At 37.8% G+C, this 22,253-nt stretch overlaps 1 protein-coding gene across 1 annotated transcript in view; it reads left to right on the top strand.

Moving 5' to 3' along the window:
• Positions 1-10,825: 10,825 nt before the first annotated feature.
• Positions 10,826-22,253, top strand: part of LOC145981836 (sphingomyelin phosphodiesterase-like) — a 66,660-nt gene continuing 55,232 nt past the window's right edge. Inside the window, exons 1-2 of the mRNA XM_083115277.1 lie at positions 10,826-11,134; positions 18,180-18,418. Of these exons, the coding sequence (XP_082971403.1) occupies positions 11,086-11,134; positions 18,180-18,418 (288 nt within the window). The 5' untranslated portion in view covers positions 10,826-11,085. The remainder of the gene's footprint in view (positions 11,135-18,179; positions 18,419-22,253) is intronic.

The raw sequence follows: 22,253 nt of genomic DNA, 5'->3' as shown, positions 1-22,253 counted from the left end.
TACATACAAAAGAAAACAAATAGGTATACCCTATCCCCGGAATCTGTAGAGCAAGGCCATGCATAGCGACAGAGAAGGGGAGAAATCGAGTGAGCAGAGCGAAGCAGTACAAGCTGCTGGAAAGCCTGGTAACTGCAGTCGGCCACCTCCACACAATTCCATACCCTCTCACGTGTTCATTTGTGGAGCTGTCTTGCGTCACTTCTTGCGCAGAGACTTGTTTCCGTTCGATTCCTCCAGAGATACCTGAGACAGAGTATAGTAACATTCTGAGCAAAGAGTATAAAATAGTAACTGCTACATACACTTTGTTCTCTTATGTTCTTAGTGAAGCTAAGAATGGATTCATGTTTGTGACTCTTGCCTTCTGTTGTTTCAATAAATTCTTTGCTTATGGTCCTTTTAGTTAGAGGAAAAGGTCTAAATATGGGCCCCCCTTTTTATGTTGTCATTTTCGGAGGGAAAAAAATAATATATCAAGCACCTGCCTTTAAAATGCATATCTATGAAATATATACTTAAGTGTAATAGCATGCTAAAGTATAGAAGGTCTCAATTTTTTAAAAAAAATCAATTTCCAAAAAATGGTAAAATGATGTATTTCAAAATTGTGGTCTAAATATGGGCTACTAGTGGCAATATCACAAAAAGCAATTAAAATTTAAAAAAACAGTCATTTATCGCTAAAACATTATAAAATTTATATTCATGAATAATCTGTTGTTTTGAAAATCACGCGGAATGGGAAAAATCGAAATTAAGAAAAACATCCAAATATTGGTTGAAAATGTGATCTCACCATTAGACCTCATGTCATAGCCCATATTTAGACCATCACGCTATTTTTCTTCTTCAATTTATTTTCGCTCTCTGTGGTACATATTTCACAAACAAATCATGCCATTATAAAAGCCCACGTTTGTTTTATGTACGAGGGTCACTATTTATATTTTGAGCCTAACAATGAAAAAACAGGAATTTGGCATTGAAAACTGCTTTATTGTTTTTCGAAGTATTCTCCTTTATGGTCAATACACTTTTGCATTCGTTCGAACCATTTGTCAAAGCAGTTTTTCCAAACTTCTTGAGACACCTCCATAATATGGTTTTTGAACGCATCAACGGCGTCTTCCGCCGACGAAAATCCTTGTCCATGCAATTTATTCTTGACATTCGGGAACAAGAAGAAGTCATTGGGTGCCAAATCAGGACTGTACGGCGGATGACCCATCAATTCGATTTTTTGACTGTTCATAAAGTCGGTTGTTAGACGAGATGTGTGACAGCTGGCATTGTCTTGATGAAGAATGATCCGACGGCGTTTGTTTGTTTTCCGTATTTGACCGAAGACCTCTGGCAAACAAATTGTTGTGTACCATTCAGAGTTGACCGTTCTACGTTCCTCTAAAGGCACAGTTGCCACATGACCAGTTTTCCCGAAAAAACAAAACAGGCGACCATTTGTTTCGATGTGCTTCGAGCGCGAACAACTTTTGTTGGATTGGGTTCATCTTGAAACACCCATACAGTCGACTGCTGTTTACGCATATATCCATGATTCGTCACCTGTTACAATCTTAGATACGTCTTTTGAAGCACCACGATTGTATTTATTGAGCATTTGTTTGCACCAATTGACGCGAGCATCTTTTTGAGTTTTTGTCAAATTGTGTGGGATCCAACGAGAACATACCTTTCTCACAGCTAAATGATCATGTAATATTTTATATATGCTGATGGAACTAATGCCTATGGTTGCCTCAATCTCACAGTATGTCACATGACGATCTTGCAGTATTAGGTTTTGCACAGCATCAATGTTTTCTTGAACAACAACTAATTTTGGACGACCTTCGCGAATCTCGTCGGTGAGCGAATGGTGGCCACGATTAAATTCGTTATACCAGCGTTTCACAGTGGCAAAGGATGGGGCTTCATCGCCAAATGTGGAAGTAAGTTGATCGATGCACTCTTGTCTTGATAATCCACGTCGAAAATCGTAAAAAATCATCGCACGGAAATTTTCACGAGTTAATTCCATTTTATTGTTGTCGCGCAATCTCCAAGGCAACATAAACAACACAAATGAAGCTATTGACAAAACATTTGAAGTACGTTATGGTCAATAATGCCAGACGATTCCGTGCAAACGTCAAATCGCGCCTAACTTCAATCAGTGTTGCCAAGGCTCAAAATATAAATAGTGACCCTCGTACTGCTAATATCATAACCTATACAAAGCAGATGAGAATTCAGAAAACGCCAAGTTAAAACATACCTGCAAAATGTTTTCGGAGGTCGCAATTATATAACAGCGTCCAAGGCCGAAACGAACCACCACTTTCTCTTGCGAACTGGCGCCACAAACTTTGGCCTTGACAGATAACCAACCAGTTCCCATACCCTCTGCCAGGCTGCAGCACCCGGGAGCGCTGATAAACTCCAAAAACCCACAATTAAACCTTCTCCTCTATTACTAGCGACTACTTTTTTCCTTTGAGCTCCGTCTGTCTCTTTGTGCATGTGCATATACAGTGAACTTTCTTCTAATTTACAACTCTAAATAATAGACAATTTTTATTCAGATCAATGGCAATCAAATGTATTTATATAACCTCATCAAGAGTGCCTGATTGTTGCAACTCCAAATGAAATAACTGAAATCGTGAATGTCTCCGAGAAAGATATACATTGTTCCATACACGACTATGCTGTTTGGTGTTTGTCCACTTTATGCACAGAGAGGCTAATCGGGACTGGACCTACAGTTAAAAGTAGGGTCCGAAATCACGTGCCTCCATCGAGTATCTGACCCCAGACCTGTTGATTGCAATTCTACTTTATCACAGGCGTTTTACTGTTGGAAAACCTAGATCTGTGACATTTTAAAGAACAAAAACGTTATATTCTCAAATCACATGTGGATGAAACCCATGCTGGTAAACGCCCTCTACAGGTTATTCCTGTAGTTCTATAGATGTATTCAACTTGTACATGTACAGTGGGATGCACAAGTATTACTAAGCAAGCTGTCCATCACCGTGTTCACGCACTTCGTTTTGGCTTAATGCGAGTTTCAAGAATTGAAACAAAACGCCAAACTGTTGACAACCTCTGCACCGGCATACGTAGGATACAGATGAAAAATAAACGAAAAGAGTCAGGACAATTTGCCCAGCAATACTTGTGCATTCCACTGTACAATGTGGCACTTCCAAACTTTTGTGAAAGTTGAACGGATGCTAATTAATCCATCAGTCATACGCCTGATCTATCCATAAATTGGATCAAGAAAAGTTTGTAAAATTAAACGTGCACTGGCAATACATACGTAAAAAAAATTACGTGGGTAATAAATTTTGTTCGTTAAGCTTAGGGGTCATTCCACGCCATTTCAACGAGGTCATGAAATTTGGTATACACCTTTTCTTTATGGTTGAAAGAAACCCCCTAATTTTTTTTCACTCTGTCTCAAACGGTCTTCATTTTACAGCACTTTGAAATGCCATAAAATCAGTGTTGTCTGTCACTCTTGAGACCCTCGACACAAGATACCTTTGCTTACATTTTATTTCTTTTCTCCTTAACCAATCATCAGATCTCTTTGAAATTTTACACAAAGTTCAATGAAATAATGAGGATTTCAGAAAAAAATACATCAGCACTCAAAAAATTTTACAAATGCCTATAAAAACACTAATAATGGATTTGTAGCCTAATTTTTGTGGTGGGAAAACTAGGTTACGAAAATCTGAATTTTCATCATGTGGGTATGATGGAACCAAAAACTTTTGATGTTGAAAATCATTGCAAAGACATGCTTTTTCTCTACAAAAAAAATGTTTTTTTTATTCCTTCTAACGAAAATTTTACGTTTTTTGGAAATTGCCTAAAATTTCAGGGTCAATCCGTACCAAGTGGTCCAGCACTGGTAGCTCGACCATTTTTAAAATTTTTGATTTGTTTGTCATTGTAACCCCTGTACAAGGGTAGTTCAAAACAGGCATTATTTTTCTAAAACTAGACTTCGTTTGAAAATCTCGGCCATTTTTGTTTCACGACTTGCAATATTTTTGGCCTATGCAGACAGTTGCGAAAATTATGATAACTCAGCTAAGAAAAATTATAGAAATCTGGGTTAAAAGACATTGTTTTCAGTACATTTCAGACTACATTTTATGTTCCGTATCTTTTTTCAGCACATCTAATGCAAATGGCTAAAATTTATGGTAAAAAAAATTGAAGGGAAATCAATGTATAGGATATTTTTTTTAGTAAGCAATGAAATATCAGAGCTGTGATTTTTGTTAGAGGAAACATGTACATCCAAAGTTTCAGCAGAAAATATTTGACACACAGCCCTACCCACATTTTCTTTGATAATAGCTACTAACGGGCTTACTATGCTATTCGTATGTTGTAATTAATTAATACGTACAATAATTGTAATTGCATGATAGTTCATTAAAAGTAAATAGTTATAATTGTAACTAATAACGTAAATTTGCCTGTTTTTGACAAACTTTCCCCTCTTGTAACTTTGTTATCCATGTAATATCAATCTCGAAATTTTTAAAAGGTACCTCCTTATGTGGTAAATATAAAATTTTATTAGGTTCCCAACCAGATATTGGTTTGATTTCAGTTTTAAGTCAACGTTATGCACGGAAGGCTAATCGAGACTGGACCTACAGTTTATTAAAGTGGGATCCGAACCAGTATGTGCCTCCACTGGGTATCGAACCCGGGAGCCCTTGATTACAAAACGTCGACGAAACCACTATGCCATTGGGAAGACCTTTCCAACCAGACATATATTTGGGGCCCAAATTTTGAGAAAAATGAGCATTTTCAAAGCGCTTTAACTCAATGCGGAAACCAGTAACAGAGCTAAAATATTTTCTGCTAAAACTTTGGATGTATATGTTTCCTCTAAAAAATTATAGCTCTGATATTTCATTGCTTACCTACTAAAAAAAATAACATATACATTGATTTCCCTTCAAAATTCAATATCAGTCAGTTTGACCCTAAATTTCAGCCATTTGCGTTAGATGTGCTGAAAAAAGTACGGAACATAAAATGCAGTCTGAAATATACTGAAAACAATGTCTTTTAACCCAGATTTCTATAATTTTTCTTAGCTGAGTTATCATAATTTTCGCAACTGTCTGCATAGGCCAAAAGTGTTGCAAGTCGTGAAACAAAAATGGCCGCGATTTTCAAACGAAGTCTAGTTTTAGAAAAATAATGCCTGTTTTGAACTACCCTTGTACAGGGGTTACAATGACAAACAAATCAAAAATTTTAAAAATGGTCGAGCTACCAGTGCTGGACCACTTGGTACGGATTGACCCTGAAATTTTAGGCAATTTCCAAAAAACGTAAAATTTTCGTTAGAAGGAATAAAAAAAACATTTTTTTTTGTAGAGAAAAAGCATGTCTTTGCAATGATTTTCAACATCAAAAGTTTTTGGTTCCATCATACCCACATGATGAAAATTCAGATTTTCGTAACCTAGTTTTCCCACCACAAAAATTAGGCTACAAATCCATTATTAGTGTTTTTATAGGCATTTGTAAAATTTTTTGAGTGCTGATGTATTTTTTTCTGAAATCCTCATTATTTCATTGAACTTTGTGTAAAATTTCAAAGAGATCTGATGATTGGTTAAGGAGAAAAGAAATAAAATGTAAGCAAATGTATCTTGTGTCGAGGGTCTCAAGAGTGACAGACAACACTGATTTTATGGCATTTCAAAGTGCTGTAAAATGAAGACCGTTTGAGATAGAGTGAAAAAAAAATAGGGGGTTTCTATCAACCATAAAGGAAAGGTGTATACCAAATTTCATCGAAATCGGAGTTGGTGGGTGTCAAAATCTTAGTTTTTTGCGTTGATTTGATGTGGAATGACCCTTAGAGCAAATTCAAAACTTTTATATTTAGAAGTTGATAGATTGATTTGGTTTATTTACTTCGCTTTGCCGCCACTTTTGGTTAATCGCGAAGATGAGGATGAGCAGGGGTGCCCATTCCCCCAAGGTCAATAGCGCATCCCCCCTAAATCATGTCATATGTCCACCCCAAAATCGTATCATTCGCGCCCTCAAACCATATCGTAATCCCCACAATGTATTTAATTACGACAGCGTGTCTACCGAAAGTAACTTTTTTCTTAGCTTTACTGAACATTATAATTGATCTGCCCCTCCTCCCTAAACGGATACCCATCACTCAAGACCGCTCCTAACATCGTTCATCATAATCCCCCCAAATTAGTTAGAATGAATACATAATAACTGATGTCTATTTGAATGAAATACCATGTTAAACTGTCCATATTTTTTAATTGTTCGATTCAACCTTGGCAAACCAAATAACATGCTCCAGCCGTATGACCGATTCAATTATTGTTTCACGAGACATTACAGAACCCTAGCTAGAAATTCTTAAGCTCAGGGCGATAATATAATACGGTTCCTCTTTCAAAGAACTCACCCCCAGTTTTCTTGGGGTAAATATAATTATTTTAGTAACTCATAACAATAATTAAATGGATTTTATCTTCAGTGCAAATTTAACTTGTTAAAGTAAAATTTCCCTGTTACAAGAAGTTATGTTTCAAATGATACACCTGCTTTAAATTAAGCAGTATACAAACACTGAGCATTATTTATATATTTATATATATTATAAGAAATGATGTTATTAATGAATATCGAGAATATCGCTTGTCTTGTAATGCAGCTATAGTATAAAACTTCACATTTACAATCACTTCAGTAGAGCGCCAAACACGCATTCACGCAACACATAATTGCGAGGGAAGCGAACAAGAAAATTGAAATGCATTTCTTTTCAGGCTTTCAAGAATATTAATTTAATGGGGTGTCAATACTTTCTTAGGATCCTGAGATATTTAATCTTTTCCAGCTTCTCTTTTGGCACGTTCGGGATTGCTAAATGCAGTCTCTGAAATTTAATGTTCGAACTTTCTCTCCACTACAGAAATCCCTTGACGATCTAAGATTTAACACTTTATCGAGAGCTTCCTATCCCCCCCCCACCCCTTTAAATAATACTCAATTCTACCACCAAAATTTCCATGCCAATGTTAGATTTGCTGTCGATATTGAAGAGTGGATATTGCCTCCTCCAAAAAAATCATTCTCAGGCTCCACACCAGAATTTCCGCAACAGTCCAAGACAGAGGCGTCTCGTGAACGCATGCGGTGCATGCTGCGCATGCGTCAATTGTGTGAAAAAGGACAGCTTGCTCTGCGACGACATTAATGAGCATTTCTACATTCTAATTTCTTCATATAGGAGAAGTATTTATTTTGCACGAGAGCGCTCAACTAAGCTTATATTACATTTCTTGGACCTGAAGTGAAAGATAGTAATAATTATTTTCCCACAATTGAAGCATGCGTCACTTCAGATCCAAGAAATGCGTCAATGCCTAATATGTAAGAGTTGGATATTTCTCCCCTCCCCTTCGATAATACCCTTAAACACTTTCTTTTCTTCATCTAATGGATTAGCTAAATATGGTCCATTTAAGGTGTAAACTTGTTACGTATATTTTGGAAAAAATATAAATGTTGAATTTTACATTATTTCAAAGGAAATAATCCCCCCAAAAATCTCGAAGGAGCAGCCTGCGCCACAATCCCCCCCCCCCCTATGAGCACCCCTGAGGATGAGTGATGAAGGAATGCTCACAACGAACACCCACTCCCAGGTCGGGATTCGAACCAGGGACCTTTAGCTTCGTAGCGCATTGTGCTAACCACTCCGCTGGAGGCTGGCTTGAAAATTAAAGCAGTTAGCCATTTCACCGTGTTATGAATACATAGATTTAATTATTTTTACCTAATAGCGGACACTTCTGAGTGCAGAACATTTTAAAGTTCCACATGGGGTGCCTGTGTGTATGCATACATATGTAAAATATTGTTTCTGTCAAACTGCCCCACCCCTAAATTCATTTCATGGCGAAACTGCAACAAATGACTCTTTACTTCACCTCTCTTAGTGTAGTGGTAATGTCACGATGTAAAGTTCCTTTAATGGCATATTATCGCTGGAGGAAGTTGTTATCGCATTAAATTCATCGCGATTTCCTGTCCGTCAGCGCCCGGTCTCAGTTCACTGCACGACTTAACTGCTCGTTCCTCTTTTTATTCGAATACTATCATCTTAAGGATCTTTTTACGTAACAGGGAAAGAAGCTAGCTTGTCCTAATATCCCTCCATCACATCAACCCCACAAATGGCCGAGGTCGTGAATGTCCAGAGCTTCTACCTCCTCACCTCCTTGTGAGCCTCCTTGGCTTGTTACAATGTTCAGTGTATGGCCTCCCCGATGGCGTAGTGGTAACATCGTCGCCTTGTAATCAATGGGGTCCCGGATTCGATACCGGTAGAGGCACATTGCACAGTAGTTCGGATTCCACTTTAAACTGTAGGTCCAGTCCCGATTATCCTATCTGTGCATAAAGTGGACTTAAAACAACAATTGAAACAAACAAACAATGTGCAGTGGTACAAACAACAATAATTATTAGCAATGCAGCATTATTATTAGTACTACTAATACAGTACTTCTACTACTACTAACACTAACCAGAGGAGAGCTGAATTAATTGCATGTTAAACCGTTCATTTCCTCTCACTAATCTCCTGTTTCCCTACTAGCTCTACTGAATTTTTAATCCAAAACTTAATGTCTGGAAGTCTTGTAATACAACAAAGTTTCTGAAAATAATATTTAAATTATTTTAATATTTACTCGTGCTTTATGCATGAACTTTCGAGAACAGCTCATTCTTCTTGTGCATGCGTTTAGTGTTGAATTGCGAATGGCGAAACAGCAAGCATTCATATCTTTTACTCCTATTTATGGTTAATAATAACGCACTTAAAATGTTAACTATTTCTTGATAATAAGCTGGGTTACAGTACACCAAAGAGCTTATATAAGCTCTTTGCAGTACATACGTACAAAGAGAAAGACCCCGGCCAACTCGCGAATAAAATGGACAGTCATTTGTTATTCCTCTCGAAGTTTGTATAACTCTCCCTTCAATTGTATATAACAATTTCAATCCGCGGGCAATACATAGCCTATAAATGGTTTGCAAAACATTCACAAAATAAACCTTGGTACTACTCATATAATCTTCCAAGATCAGTTATTATTTTTACAATACATCTACGTACAGGTCATGTTCGCACTAATAAACATTTAGCACGATTACATATTACAACAAAACAAGCCTGCACATGTGGAGAAATTAATCAAGATGCCACACATCTTCTTTTACAATGTCCTAATTTCGACAGAGAACGAGACAAATTATACAATGGTTTGCGTCGCCATGGAGTTCCATTCCCTACATCTCTAATTGCCCTGCTCACGGATCCCATTCCTCTCACTATATGGCTTCTTTATGGATATGCAAGAACATGTAATTTGACGATCTAGCAAACAGTATATACTTTCTTTCTTGTGAAAAAGAAGTGCATAGTGAACTAAATATATTTTGCAAAATACTCAGAAAGATGACTAAAATCGACTAACAGTTGATAGGGTCAGAAAAAAGAAGAGGAATATTAACTTTGCTCCCTAAGCTCGCGGTTGAAAATTCGACGACAGCGCCACTGGTGTCATCTTGGTCAAGCTGTATAGGGCATATCGGGGACGAAGGCACGAAAGGGGAGATATAAAATGGGCAAGAGAGAGAAGAAATCATTGAAGAAAAAATAGGAAGACAGAAAACCTGGTGATGGGGAAATAAAAATGTAAAGAAAGATATAAACGTACCACGAAAGAATATGAGAAAGAAAAATAGAAAGCAAGGAGTGAGAAAACGGAGAAAAAATAAAGAAGTACATAGAAATACAGAGATGGAAAGAAAAAGAGGGATAACTAGGAGAGAAAGGGATATACAAAAAAGGGCAAGAATGAGAAGAATTAAAGAGAGGAATAAGAGAAAGAAAGCTACAAAGAGAGGGGGCGAGGAAAACCCACTTGAAAATATTTTCTGTCCTTGAGTCCATCGAAATTCTCTGACAAGAGATGTCCATTCATCCGTTGCTGACATAGCTACAATACCTTCAGTCACTGCCGCACGCCGGGGGAGCTGATGGGGTTAAAGCCTCTCTGAAATTTCGGATTTTTCTTTAAATTTTTAATGTTTGTTTTAAGTCTACTTTATGCACAGATAAATCGTGACTAGACCTAGAGTTTAAAGTGGGGTTCGATTATGAGACGACGACCTTACCACTACACCATCGGGGAAACCCCCTGAAATTTTTAGGAAATTAAAATTTTGAAATGAAAGTAGTAAAGAACTCGGAAAACCAGTGATAAACAGACCCCATCCCATAATATTATCCCTGATTACCATATCTTTGAACAACTTTTAAAACAGATGTTAAGAATGGATTGCCATTACGAAATATTTTTATTGTATACCCCGCACCTCCTTCAACCTAGCTATGGAATATCGAAGTTTACAATTCCAGCGTACGCTTGTGAATTCAGTGGACATAAAAGGTGAAAAAGGTCTGTATGATAAACTTTTTGGCGCATTGGACGTAAAGCAAAGCATGATCCTGACGCACTAGGCTATCGAAATATGAAGCTCCTCACAGACAGGTTTCAAATGTAGGTCATTGAGATCGCTGTCAGGAAAAAAGGGAAAAAATACGAGAGGGTTTTCCTGTAGCGGAAACGGAACTGCCGCGTAATCTACAAGATTCTTTAGAGCAGCCTTAGCTCTTTGGGACGTACGGTTAGCTGTGCCAAACCTTCGTCAGGTTGAGATCTGGCCTGCCTTTATGATAAGGTGCTATCACGTCACGTGGCCTAATCCCTTACTTTCTGGCAGCTGGCGATTTGCATTGTGTTGTCACAACCTGAAATGATAAAGGCAGTGCACTCTCTCTCTCTTCAAAGGGAATTTTCAGTGACGTAACACAGTGACCTTGAAACACAGTCTTCACTTTTTTCCTTTGGGGATGATCATTGCAAGAAACAGTGGCTTCCAGCAACCATTTCTTAGTGTGAAGGTGCCATGAAAACGTTTTACATTTTCTGCTTCCTCTTAGGATATATGATTGTCGGTAAGTTTCTTATCTACTACTCTCTTACGTAAGTGATCAGCGAACGCGATTGTTGAAAATAATCTATATGTAAACAACAGGTTAAAGCATGCGAAAATGATAGGTACTTTTTAACGAGTTTGTGGCCATATACTTACTTATTACGAGGTTTCGTCTTTGGCAATACAAATTTTTGTATCACGCACATAAGTAATGAAAGGTTTATGGTAGTATATTAGTTAGATCAATTAAAGATTATCGTAGAATTGGGGATAATTCTACAATGCTTGAAAGTATTTAAGAAATGATATTGATTGTTTAATAAGTCATGTACACCTGCAGGCATTGTTAGAGATGTCATTTTCCTCGGAATCTCATATCAACGAACACAATATAATTAGTCTTTATAGTACGTACCTAAGGAAGATTACGCAGTAGTAAATTAGATAAATTAAAGAAGAGTCTAGAATACATAATTCTACAATGTGTTGAAGGATTTCAGAAATTATATTGGTGGTTTAATTGGTGATATACTCTGGCAGGCATTGTTTCTTCATAGTTTGAGATGTAGCTTTCTTCATAATCTCGTATTAACTGTTCCATATCTATACTATACTTCATATTCCAGGATTTGTAGTACATAAGCTTCCCCAAAAATAGACATGATAAATTATGAACCTCTAGATATTGACAATATCTACATCTACACGATAATTTGCAGTGTTTTTAAAGGACATTTATATGTTTTGACACTAGTTTGTATGATTCAGATTACAATTCTAACTGTAGTGCAAAATTGAATGTAACACACGTGGGCGTATTCAACGGAGGGTAAGGGGGGACACTCGAAAACGAGTGGTGAAAAATTTCATTCTGTTCGTTCATTCTTCTTACGTGGAAAGTAAGATAAATGTTATTTCCTTTTCAAGTAATTCAATATTAAACATTTCCATCCCTAGGAAAACATTGTTCCCTGAAAAAAAGTCCTGAGTACGCGCGTAGTAACATCATGGGCACATAGGCGTGCGCAGACGCTCTGATTATGGCGGACAAAATACTTGAAAGTTCAGTCTGAGAAAGAAATCCCCCATTCCGTCTCACTGTTTTATTCCGTGGCGCAAAATGTATCTGTTGCCCTCCCCCTTTATTTTTCTTCTCTATAAACATGATTTCGTACAGCAGATTCAAAACAACATATCATTTATTCGTTTCTAGTGTGTGACCATTTATTTCTGCGACCACAAAGGTGTAACACGAATAAAATGCATGGGAGAATGAAGTGAGATAGTCCAATTGCATAGGAAATAAACCTGGGGTAGTTGCTTGGAACTTTCGTCGGCTTGAAAATACTTTATTTCTTAGAGAATAACATTGTTTAATAACGGGGTATAAATTTACAATACCGGAAGTATCTCCGATTGCTTTCAAATTACGCATACTCACTAATTTCGGCCTCGTAATCAAGAATCTGCAGTTAAAAATTGGCGGTTACTTCCAGAAATTGCGAAATTACGTGCACATATTATGGTAGCCATGTTTGATGATGTGAACAAGTGAAGTTCGCTATTCGTTACGCTGTCTACAGCGTTGCCACATTGTTACTTGGAGATCATTGATCGTGGAAGAATGGAGGAGGAAAGAAATGAAAATATCGTTATGCAAGGAGAATGACGACAGTGACGATGAGGAGATGGAGGGAGTAGAGATTGTGGAATGCGGCTTCGAATAGAGGTAAGTTTTGGCAACGGTGCGGTTGCTACAATGTGCGATAAGTGATACCCGTTGCATGGAGCGTTGATTTGCATTGGAGAATATGCGCATAAGGTGGAAAAAATGATTAAAATTTCGATAACCACCAAACTTCTCTAATTCCCTTATTTTCGTATTTTTCACATTGATACTTACATATTCTGCATTCGTAAGGATTCTTCTATTTCGCGTTTTGTTTTTTCGACGCAAATAATGTCAATTTTAGAAATATCGAGTATTTTTATATTGTTCGCTCTCGCTTGCGTTACATGCGATATGGCGGAGAAATCTTGACTAGCGTCGTCCATGATCAGTGGTTATGCAGTGTTGCAACCTTCTTCATAGAAAAATACCTACTTTGGTGTTACTGATTTTGTATTTCTTTCCAGATTCGAAAAACGCAGGAACCATGCACGGATAACCCCACGAACGATTGATAAATAGCCCCCCGAACCATGCACGGCAAGGTTAGGTTAGGTAGGGTCACGTAGGTTACAATAGTTAAATTTGTTTTTAAAAATAGAAAAATATTTTTTTCGGGTTCGAAAACCCCACGAACCATTCACGGATAGCCCCACGAACCATTCACGGATAGCCCCACGAACCATTCCAATTCCTTCAAAATTCCATGGTGAATTACAAATTGTACAGGATCTTCAACGCCGTGCAATTTCACCACGCATCCTGTGCACGTCATGTTGTCGCAAGTTCGTAATGACAAATTATGAACAGTAACGCACGTTTATTTACGTTCTACAACTGTTACAGTTACAAAACCGCGTATTTGGAAACACTGACCGGTTGTGACGTCATGAAACGCTCGCAAATATTTGGTTCACGTAGTAGACGGACAGCAAGGGAACAGCTTTCGTGCATCGGAGTGAAATTAATGTCGATATGTCTAAAATTGAGATTATTTGCATGCAAAAAACGAAACGCGAAATAGAAGAATCCTTAGGAATGCAGAATACGTAAGTATCATTGTGAAAAATACGAAAATAAGGGAATTAGAGACGTTTGGTGGTTACCGAAATTTTACCAAAAAATGTTTACCCCACAAACCATTCACGGTAAGGTTAGGCAAGCATCATAGGCAATAGGGTCATCATAAACATAGTTTTGAAACGCTAATCATTGCAAAAAAATAGTTATCTTCATAAATCAAGGGTGTTTACTCTGTTCACGGACCCACTTGTTTCGTCTTATTTTGCATATATTTCTGACCGCCAAATTTCAACTGCAGATTCGTGATCAGGAGGCCAAAATTAGTGAGTATGCCGAATTTCAAACAAATTGGAGATACTTCCGGTATTGTAAATTCGCTCCAATAACGGTAATAAGATTTATCTACACTAAATTTCTAAGTGAGAGTATAAGGAGGGACAACTGCCCCCGTGCGCACGCCTATGCATGGGCATCGGTGGGCAGTAGACCAACGTAAAATAGCCTTCACAAATAACCTACTTCAAATTTCAGAATCCCTATAGTGGAGCAACAATCACGGAAAGGTGAAAAAAAAGAAACGGAATAAGAATGAGATAAAGATGGGGGGGAACATAGGTGTAAAATGGGGGTCAGGGGAGAAGCAAAATATTACAAAGAACAAATTGTTCGTCTTGACCCCGCTACGCGTCATGAATGTATATCGGTGTTGTACAGTCAACGGCAAAGATAACATTTTCAATATTTTGTACTCTATATCCAGTGTTATTTTAAGGAATTAAATTCTGTTCATACGAAACGGGGTATTGTCCTCTGCTTATAACTAACTAACTAACTCCCTAGCCTTCTTAAACCCGAAGGTTCATGGCTGCATCAACACAGGCCTTCCATCTGTCCCTATCTTGAGCAAGATCTATATACTCCTTTCCATCCCTACCGATTTCCTTTAGGTCCATCTCAACGTTGTCCCTCCATCTTCGTCTTGGCCCTCCTACAGGTCTCTTACCATCAGGTTTCCCAACAAGAATCCTGTAAACTCCTCTTTCCTCTCTCATTCGTGCCACATAGCCTGCCCACCTAAGTCTTCTTGATTTAATTATTCTAATAATATCTGGACATGAATACAAATTATGTAGTTCTAAATTATGTAACCTTCTCCACTCACCTGTCTCCTCGTCCCTTTTAGGTCCAAATATTTTCCTAAGGATCTTATTTTCAAATACTCTCAATTTATGTTCCTCTTTCAATGTAAGGGACCAAGTTTCACATCCATATAATACTACAGGCAAAATTACTGTTTTGTATATTTTAACTTTTAGTTTCTTAGATATTAAACGAGAAGACAAAAGTTTATGAAGAGAGAAGTAACATGCATTTCCTGAATTAAGCCTATTTTTTATTTCCTCTATAATATAATTTTCATTTGTTAATATTACTCCTAAGTATTTGAATTTGGAAACTGGTTCAAACGAGTTGTTATCAATAATTAGATCTTGATTATTACCTAACACTTGGTTTCGGCCTGTAAGCATATATTTAGTTTTCTCTTTGTTAACTTCCAAACCTATCTCTTTAGCAGTTTTGAAAAATATTTTAGCATTATTCTTAATTGTATTCACATCATCCCCCAGTAAGTCTACATCATCTGCATATGCTAACAACTGAGTCACACCATTTAATTTTAGTCCTTCGTTAGTTTCTTTTACCTTCCTAACAGCATATTCTAAGGCAAAATTAAAGAGCAATGGAGATAATGCATCTCCTTGTTTTAACCCATCATGAATTGTAAATTTGTCAGACATATTAATACCCACACGAATTTTACTTTCTGTTTCACTGGTGCATATTTTTATCATACTAACAAGCTTCTTAGGTATTCCAAACTCTACTAATATATTATATAATTTATCTCTTTTGACCGAATCATATGCTTTTTTAAAATCAATGAATAGCTGATGGACATTTTGATTATATTCCCACTTTTTTTCAAGTGTCTGTCTGATGTGAAAAATTTGATCTGTAGTTGATCTGTTACGTTTAAATCCGCATTGATAATCACCTATAATTTCATTAGCATATGGGGTTAGTGGTTAGTCTTGTTAAAAGAATGTCAGATAATATTTTATATGTTGTTGAGAGTAGAGACATTCCACGGTAATTATTGCAGTTCATTTTATCACCTTTTTTAAACACAGGAACAATTATGGATTCTTTCCACTGTTGAGGGATTTCTTCTTTATTCCATATTAAACAAATTAATTTATAAATGTCTCTGCTTATTGACATTTTTTTATTTCAATACATGATCACCGCTTTGTGGAATAGAGACAATCAAAGTTGCGATGTACAATTCGACTACTGTTATTTTTTCTGTTGGGTGTGCGGCGATACACAGTGTATGTGTGTGTACGTGCGTTGACAGATCGGTCGTTTCGGGGAACTGCGTTAGAATACATACTTTTACACAAAATCGGCTGTGGAGATTTTTTCTTGAATCCTCGAAAAAAAAAATCCAAAATTTGGAGAGAATGAACTAATCTCCTGGTATAATTCTTATTTAGAGTAAGGTGGGGCAAGACTGCGCAGTTTGAGTTCATAATTTTATATTCAAGCTATGAAACTACAGACACACATGAAAAAAGCAATACACATTGCACTATCCCTTGCTAACTCACAGTAAATTTCCGAAAGCTGAATGAACAATATTTCTGCATGAAACAATTACAAAACCGTGACCATGCAAATGCGTAGTCTTACCCGCACCGCGGGGTAAGACTGCGATCAAGTTCGGGTAAGAATGCGCAATTTCTACTCAAGAGTCACATTTGTATAAAAAGAAACACAAGTCACCTAAAAAAGTTCTTCTATCATATGGGATACATTTCTCGTGGCATAGTGAATCCTGTCCTTCACTTGGGTTAGGAATCGCTAACACAAATCACAAATAAAGGTTCCTGTTTCATACGAGGTGCAATTTTCATGCCACCACTCGTCACATGTGGAACACTGGATCCAATCCTCTACTGAAGGATCGCTGTACTTCTCATTATACAACCTGGGCAATTGTAGTCTTTCTTCTGGCGTTTTCTGCTTGCTACATCTTCTTCAACAACGATGTTCCGTTTCTGTTTCCCCTGAACTTTCTTCTTACTCTTCTCAGCCAACGAGGCTTCCAAGTTGACTTTGAATGGAGATCCAGTTGACACCTGAGACTGCCTTCCCTTTCGTCGGCGGTGCTGAATATGCTCTGCACGCGGAAGTGGTGAATCTGGTTAACGGAAATGTGCCCGTATGATCCAGTATTGTTAACCCCACTTGTTGAAGACTTCTCACCTGGAGTTGGAGCTGATACATTTGTCACAGTAGAGGGTAGAAACTCGTCCTCAGTGAAGATGTCTTGATTGAAAGGGCATAATCCAGTCACTTCAAAGCCCTTCATGGCATTCCTAACTGTAGCTGCCTTCCCATATGCCTTTGTAAAAATGGATGCCACTTGGAAAACTGTGATTGGGCGACCCGGATGGTTACTCATCCACTTCTCACACTCAGATGAATAAAATGACTTCAGTGGACCAAAAAATGATCTATCTAATGGCTGGGCCTTGCAAGCCACACACTTGCACCTGCAAGCCACACACTTGTGGGGTAAAACTGCGCACGTGCGCAGTCGTGCCCCGTGCTGCATTCCTGAACAAATCACGTGATGCTGCCCAGTCATTGCACAAATCAATGAAAACTAATACGCAGGTGGACTCTGTATTAACACAGCTTCTTCTATCCATCAACATCGTAATATTGTATACATTCACAGTGACGTAGTACTCAAAACACGTAGTAGCAAAATATATAGCAAACACCCTCAAAATCTTTTCACTTTCCTCTCTCAGCACAACGAATTTCAAACGTATCTTCACCACTGTCCACAGCTAGCTACCATCTTGGACGAAGTAACGGTGGGGCAGTGGTGCCAACTGTGTGTGATTTTCACCTCGAAAAACCGGTGCGCAGTCTTACCCGCCGCGCAGTCTTACCCCACCTTACTCTAATTCTAGTGAGTTCCCCAAATCGTGGAAAATTTTCATACATGGCGTGTAAAATGTGTGTGAATTAGTTCCCATCAAGCATTCCAGGTGGCAGCACAAACGCAAAAGTGTGTAAGATCTGCCAGAAATGTGTAAATCTACGTTTTTCATCATGAAATTCAAACATATTTACTGGGAACAACAAGTTATATATAGTTGACTGGGTCCGATATAAATGGTCAGAAAACTACATAGATCCCAAGATAAGAATATGGTGCCCTGCTAGGTTCTCCGATTTTAAACTATGGTGTGTGTTCGTGTGTGTGAAATCCAAATTTGTTCTCTCTCTGCAGGAGGGGAGAGGGTAACGTGGGGGAACACCATGAAGCAGCTGGGCATGACTGACAGACCGGGGCGGCGCCTGTCAAAGGATGAGACGTGCTCCCTCTGCGAGAGCCTTGTCGGCCAAGTCCTCTCCCTCATCCAGCATGGAACGCCGCCGGAAGACGTGAAGAAGACCATCCTAGACCTCTGCATCGCCTCCAACGCATACACCCAGCGGGTGTGTGAAGGAACCGTCGAAGTCAACTTCGTATGTCTTTCCTTCTTTCTTATTACTTCCATATACAAACAATTATTGCCGATCTTCATGGCGGAGTAGTTAGCACAGTGCGCTACGACGCTAAGGAGCCAGGTCCTTAGCTAGAGGGGGCAGGGGGTGGCAACTGCCCCCTGAGAGCCTGCTTGGCCCCCCTGTGAAAATACAGAACACATTCCTACCTGGAATTCTCACTAATCTTTATAATTATCATGTGTTACACTAGCAACATAACAAAGACACTAAATTGATTTTGTGATTTATTAGAGTGTATGGGTTTCCGTATAATGTCGTATCAGGATTGGGGGGGCTTCCCTTCCAGATCCAGACTTCGGGAAGCATCAGCGCTAGTGTCGCTTCCAATATGGCCGCTCTACGTAAGATAAATCTTTGTTTACATTCAGTAGTAGTAGAGTACGCTATTTTTCTAATAGCAGCGTGTTGTCATGGCTGGTATGGAAGAATCGTTTAAATTACGTGATATTTTTAAATATTGCGAATGCGATGTGAATTCCAGGAACTGTAACGAAGGTGAAGCTGTGCTGAGAACGATGCATTTAATTATGATAGGCAAAAATAACACGGAAAACGCAGACGAAACTAATGTTTACGCACTGGTTCTTCAAAGCAGTGCTGTTTCATCTGCACCTCGGTTGTAACTGGGGGCTCTCAGAAATTATTTGAAAATAAAGCAATTCACCTGTATTGCAAAGCTTGGGCAGGAGAAAGATGTAAACATGCCGTTGCAATTATTTTCCCAAAGAGGAAAACAACAACACAGGATAATAATAATAATAATAATAATAATAATAATAATAATAATAATAACAACGATTTCATTGAGGCTATCTTCAGTCTTCACTGAAAATTGACTTACTGAATGAAACAGAAACATTAGCATGTCAATTTCCTTTTTCTGACTTACCTTTATGATTACTGACATTAATTAATTCTCAAACTATTTTCATCTTCGCACTCAATCGACTTGCACCTGTTCCAAATTGCATGCATAATACATTGTTTTCGAAAAAAAATGTTATGTTCATAAAGAACAATTTAAAACTTGCTTTCATGGTAATAAAATCATGTTTCGGAAAATAAAGTGAACAGACTCGTGCATTCTTCGTAATTTCCTTGCCGCATTTCAGTTATGCCAATCTTATCAATCAGTTCTGTTTTCCCTGCTTTATTTACAAATTTAATTTTGTTGATTCCACGGGGTGGAAAACACATGTAAGCTTTTCATTTGTCCTGGCCCACAAAACGATTTAGAGCAAAAAACTGAACAGTAGACGTTACTTTTTCCGCATGTTCCTCATGCTTTGAACGGCTTTAACACAGCGAAGTGTCCTACGTGGAGTGGTTCCTGAAAATCTTACCAGATGGCATATCGGATAATTTTAATCGCGAATAGTGATTCATGTGGTAGAGAGAGGGAATGGATATTTGATTTTTGTCACTTAGCGTAGCTTTTCTGCCACTTCTAGCTAATCGCAACAATGAACGATGACGTGAAATTGATGAAGAGACAATCATAAACAGTGCCATAACCACTGGGGGGCAGGGGGCATTGTCTCCCCTCCCCCGACCTTGGACGAAAATACATTCTAGGGGAAGCAAACATTAAAGTAAAAAAACATGACTAGGAGAATCTAAGAATAGCAGGACAATTGGATACTTATGATGGAATTAGTTTTTACGTGTTCCTTGCATTTTTCTTCCAGACGGCCAATTGCACTTGCAAGGGGCACAGAGGGGCAATTGCCCTCCCCTTGATTTAAAATTTTATACAAATAAAAATACATTTTGTAATTTTTTTTTGCTCGCTTCGCTCGCAATCTCTGCTATTCTTATGGTCCAAGTTCATAGACATAGCTATGGGGCGGCGGGACTCGGCCCTGGGAGCCAAACGATCTATATGAAAAAAAAAAATGTTAAAGAGAATGCCATGGCGCCCCGTAAAATTATTTGCACCCTACTAAATCAATTTTCTCTATGAAACTTAACATGAAATATTAATGATGACACTGTAATCCAAGAAGTCATTGATCAATCAAGGAATTCCTATTTGTTTGTCAGGTGTCAAAAAATGTATTTCAACTATATTATAATACAATTCAAACAATATTTTGCAAAATGGTCAACGTAACCAGTAGGCAAACATTGTCTGTAGTGATGCAAGAGTCTTTTCTGTGAAGGAAATAGAGTCCGTGGTGGACTAAGGGACCCATGTTTTAATGTTTTAGCAAGTACAAAAAAATGTATTACAAATTTTTACATAATTCATCAAAGTGTAGATAATATGTAACTATTATAGGAAAAGGTCTAAATATGGCTCCCCCTTTTTTTTGTCATTTTCGGAGGAAAAAAAGAATACATCAAGCACCTGCATTTAAAATGCATATCTATGAAATATATACTTAAATGTAATAGCATGCTAAAGTATAGAAGGTGTCAATTTTTTATTAAAAAAAAGATATTTTCAAAAAATGGTAAAATGATGTATTTCAAAATTGTGGTCTAAATATGGGCTACTACTGGCAATATCACAAAAAGCAATTAAAGTTTGAAAAATCAGTCATTTATCGCTAAAACATTATAAAATTCATAATTATGAATAATCTGTTGTTTTGAAAATCACGTGGAATTCATTAGACCTCATGCCATAGCCCATATTTAGACCATCACGCTATTTTCCTTCTTCAATTTATTTTCGCTCTCTGTGGTACATATTTCACAAACAAATCATGGCATTATAAAAGCCCACATTTGTTTTATGTACCGCTAATATCATAACCTATATAAAGCAGATGAGAATTCAGAAAACGCTGAGTTAAAACATACCTGCAAAAAGTTTTTGGAGGTCGCAATTCTATAACAGTGTCCACCGAAACTAACCACCACTTTCTCTTGCGAATTGACGGCGCAACCTTTGTCCTTGACAGATAACCAGTTCCCATAGCCTCTGCCAGGCTGCAGCACCCGGGAGCGCTGATAACTCCAAAACCCATATTTGAACCTTCGCCCATATTTAGACCTTCTCTATTATTTAATTAATCCGATTCTTCTTGCATAACACAACACAATGGCGTTGTTGGATTCTCGTTAGATTCCTTTGTGCGTAAAAAATCTTGCATACTGGAAACTAGAGGAAATCATCATGAAGCATGATTTATAAAGGGCTCCCTTAATCAGTTCTGCAGAGAAGACCTGTAAATATGAAGTAGATAAATCCCTATTAGCCTATTTATGTTAAACTTTATATTCTTTGGCAATCTGGAAAGATCATTATCGAATATTGCTATTTGATGTTGCTCGAAGTTTTTTTTGTTCGTCGCAGTTTCAAGATATCATCCCTTTTGTGTTACTTATCTATTTTGGGGGAGGGGCAAGTGCCTCTGTGTACCCTGCTATATATGCCAATGCGACACAATATATTAAAAATTTGCCCCCTCTAGGATTGACTTCGCTTCCCCTACAAATAATTCCTGGTTACGGGCCTGTATGGGGTCCAGGTTCGAATCTTGGATGTTCTTTGCGAGTGCATGTTCACTAATTTTATTATACGAGGGATGATCGAAAACAATAATACAAAGCCTGTAAAGTACAGTAAGTATTTATTAGACGAATACAAACGGACTCGCGTGAAAGGACACTTCATAGTCCAGGCTCTAGCTTGTAGACAAAGTCCATTTTCGAAAGTTTAACAGTATTAAATGAAGGTAAATTATGTGTGTGGAGGGAGGTCATCAATTTAATGTAAAACATAAAATTTAGAAATATCATGCAAATACTAGAGATTTTTCTATATCTTCTAAAACATCTCTTG

This window comes from Lepisma saccharinum, chromosome 30 (genome assembly GCF_977018435.1).
Source record: "Lepisma saccharinum chromosome 30, izLepSacc3.1, whole genome shotgun sequence".
In the NCBI taxonomy this organism is placed as follows: Eukaryota; Metazoa; Arthropoda; class Insecta; order Zygentoma; family Lepismatidae; genus Lepisma; species Lepisma saccharinum.
This window is presented reverse-complemented; position numbering and strand designations above follow the sequence as displayed.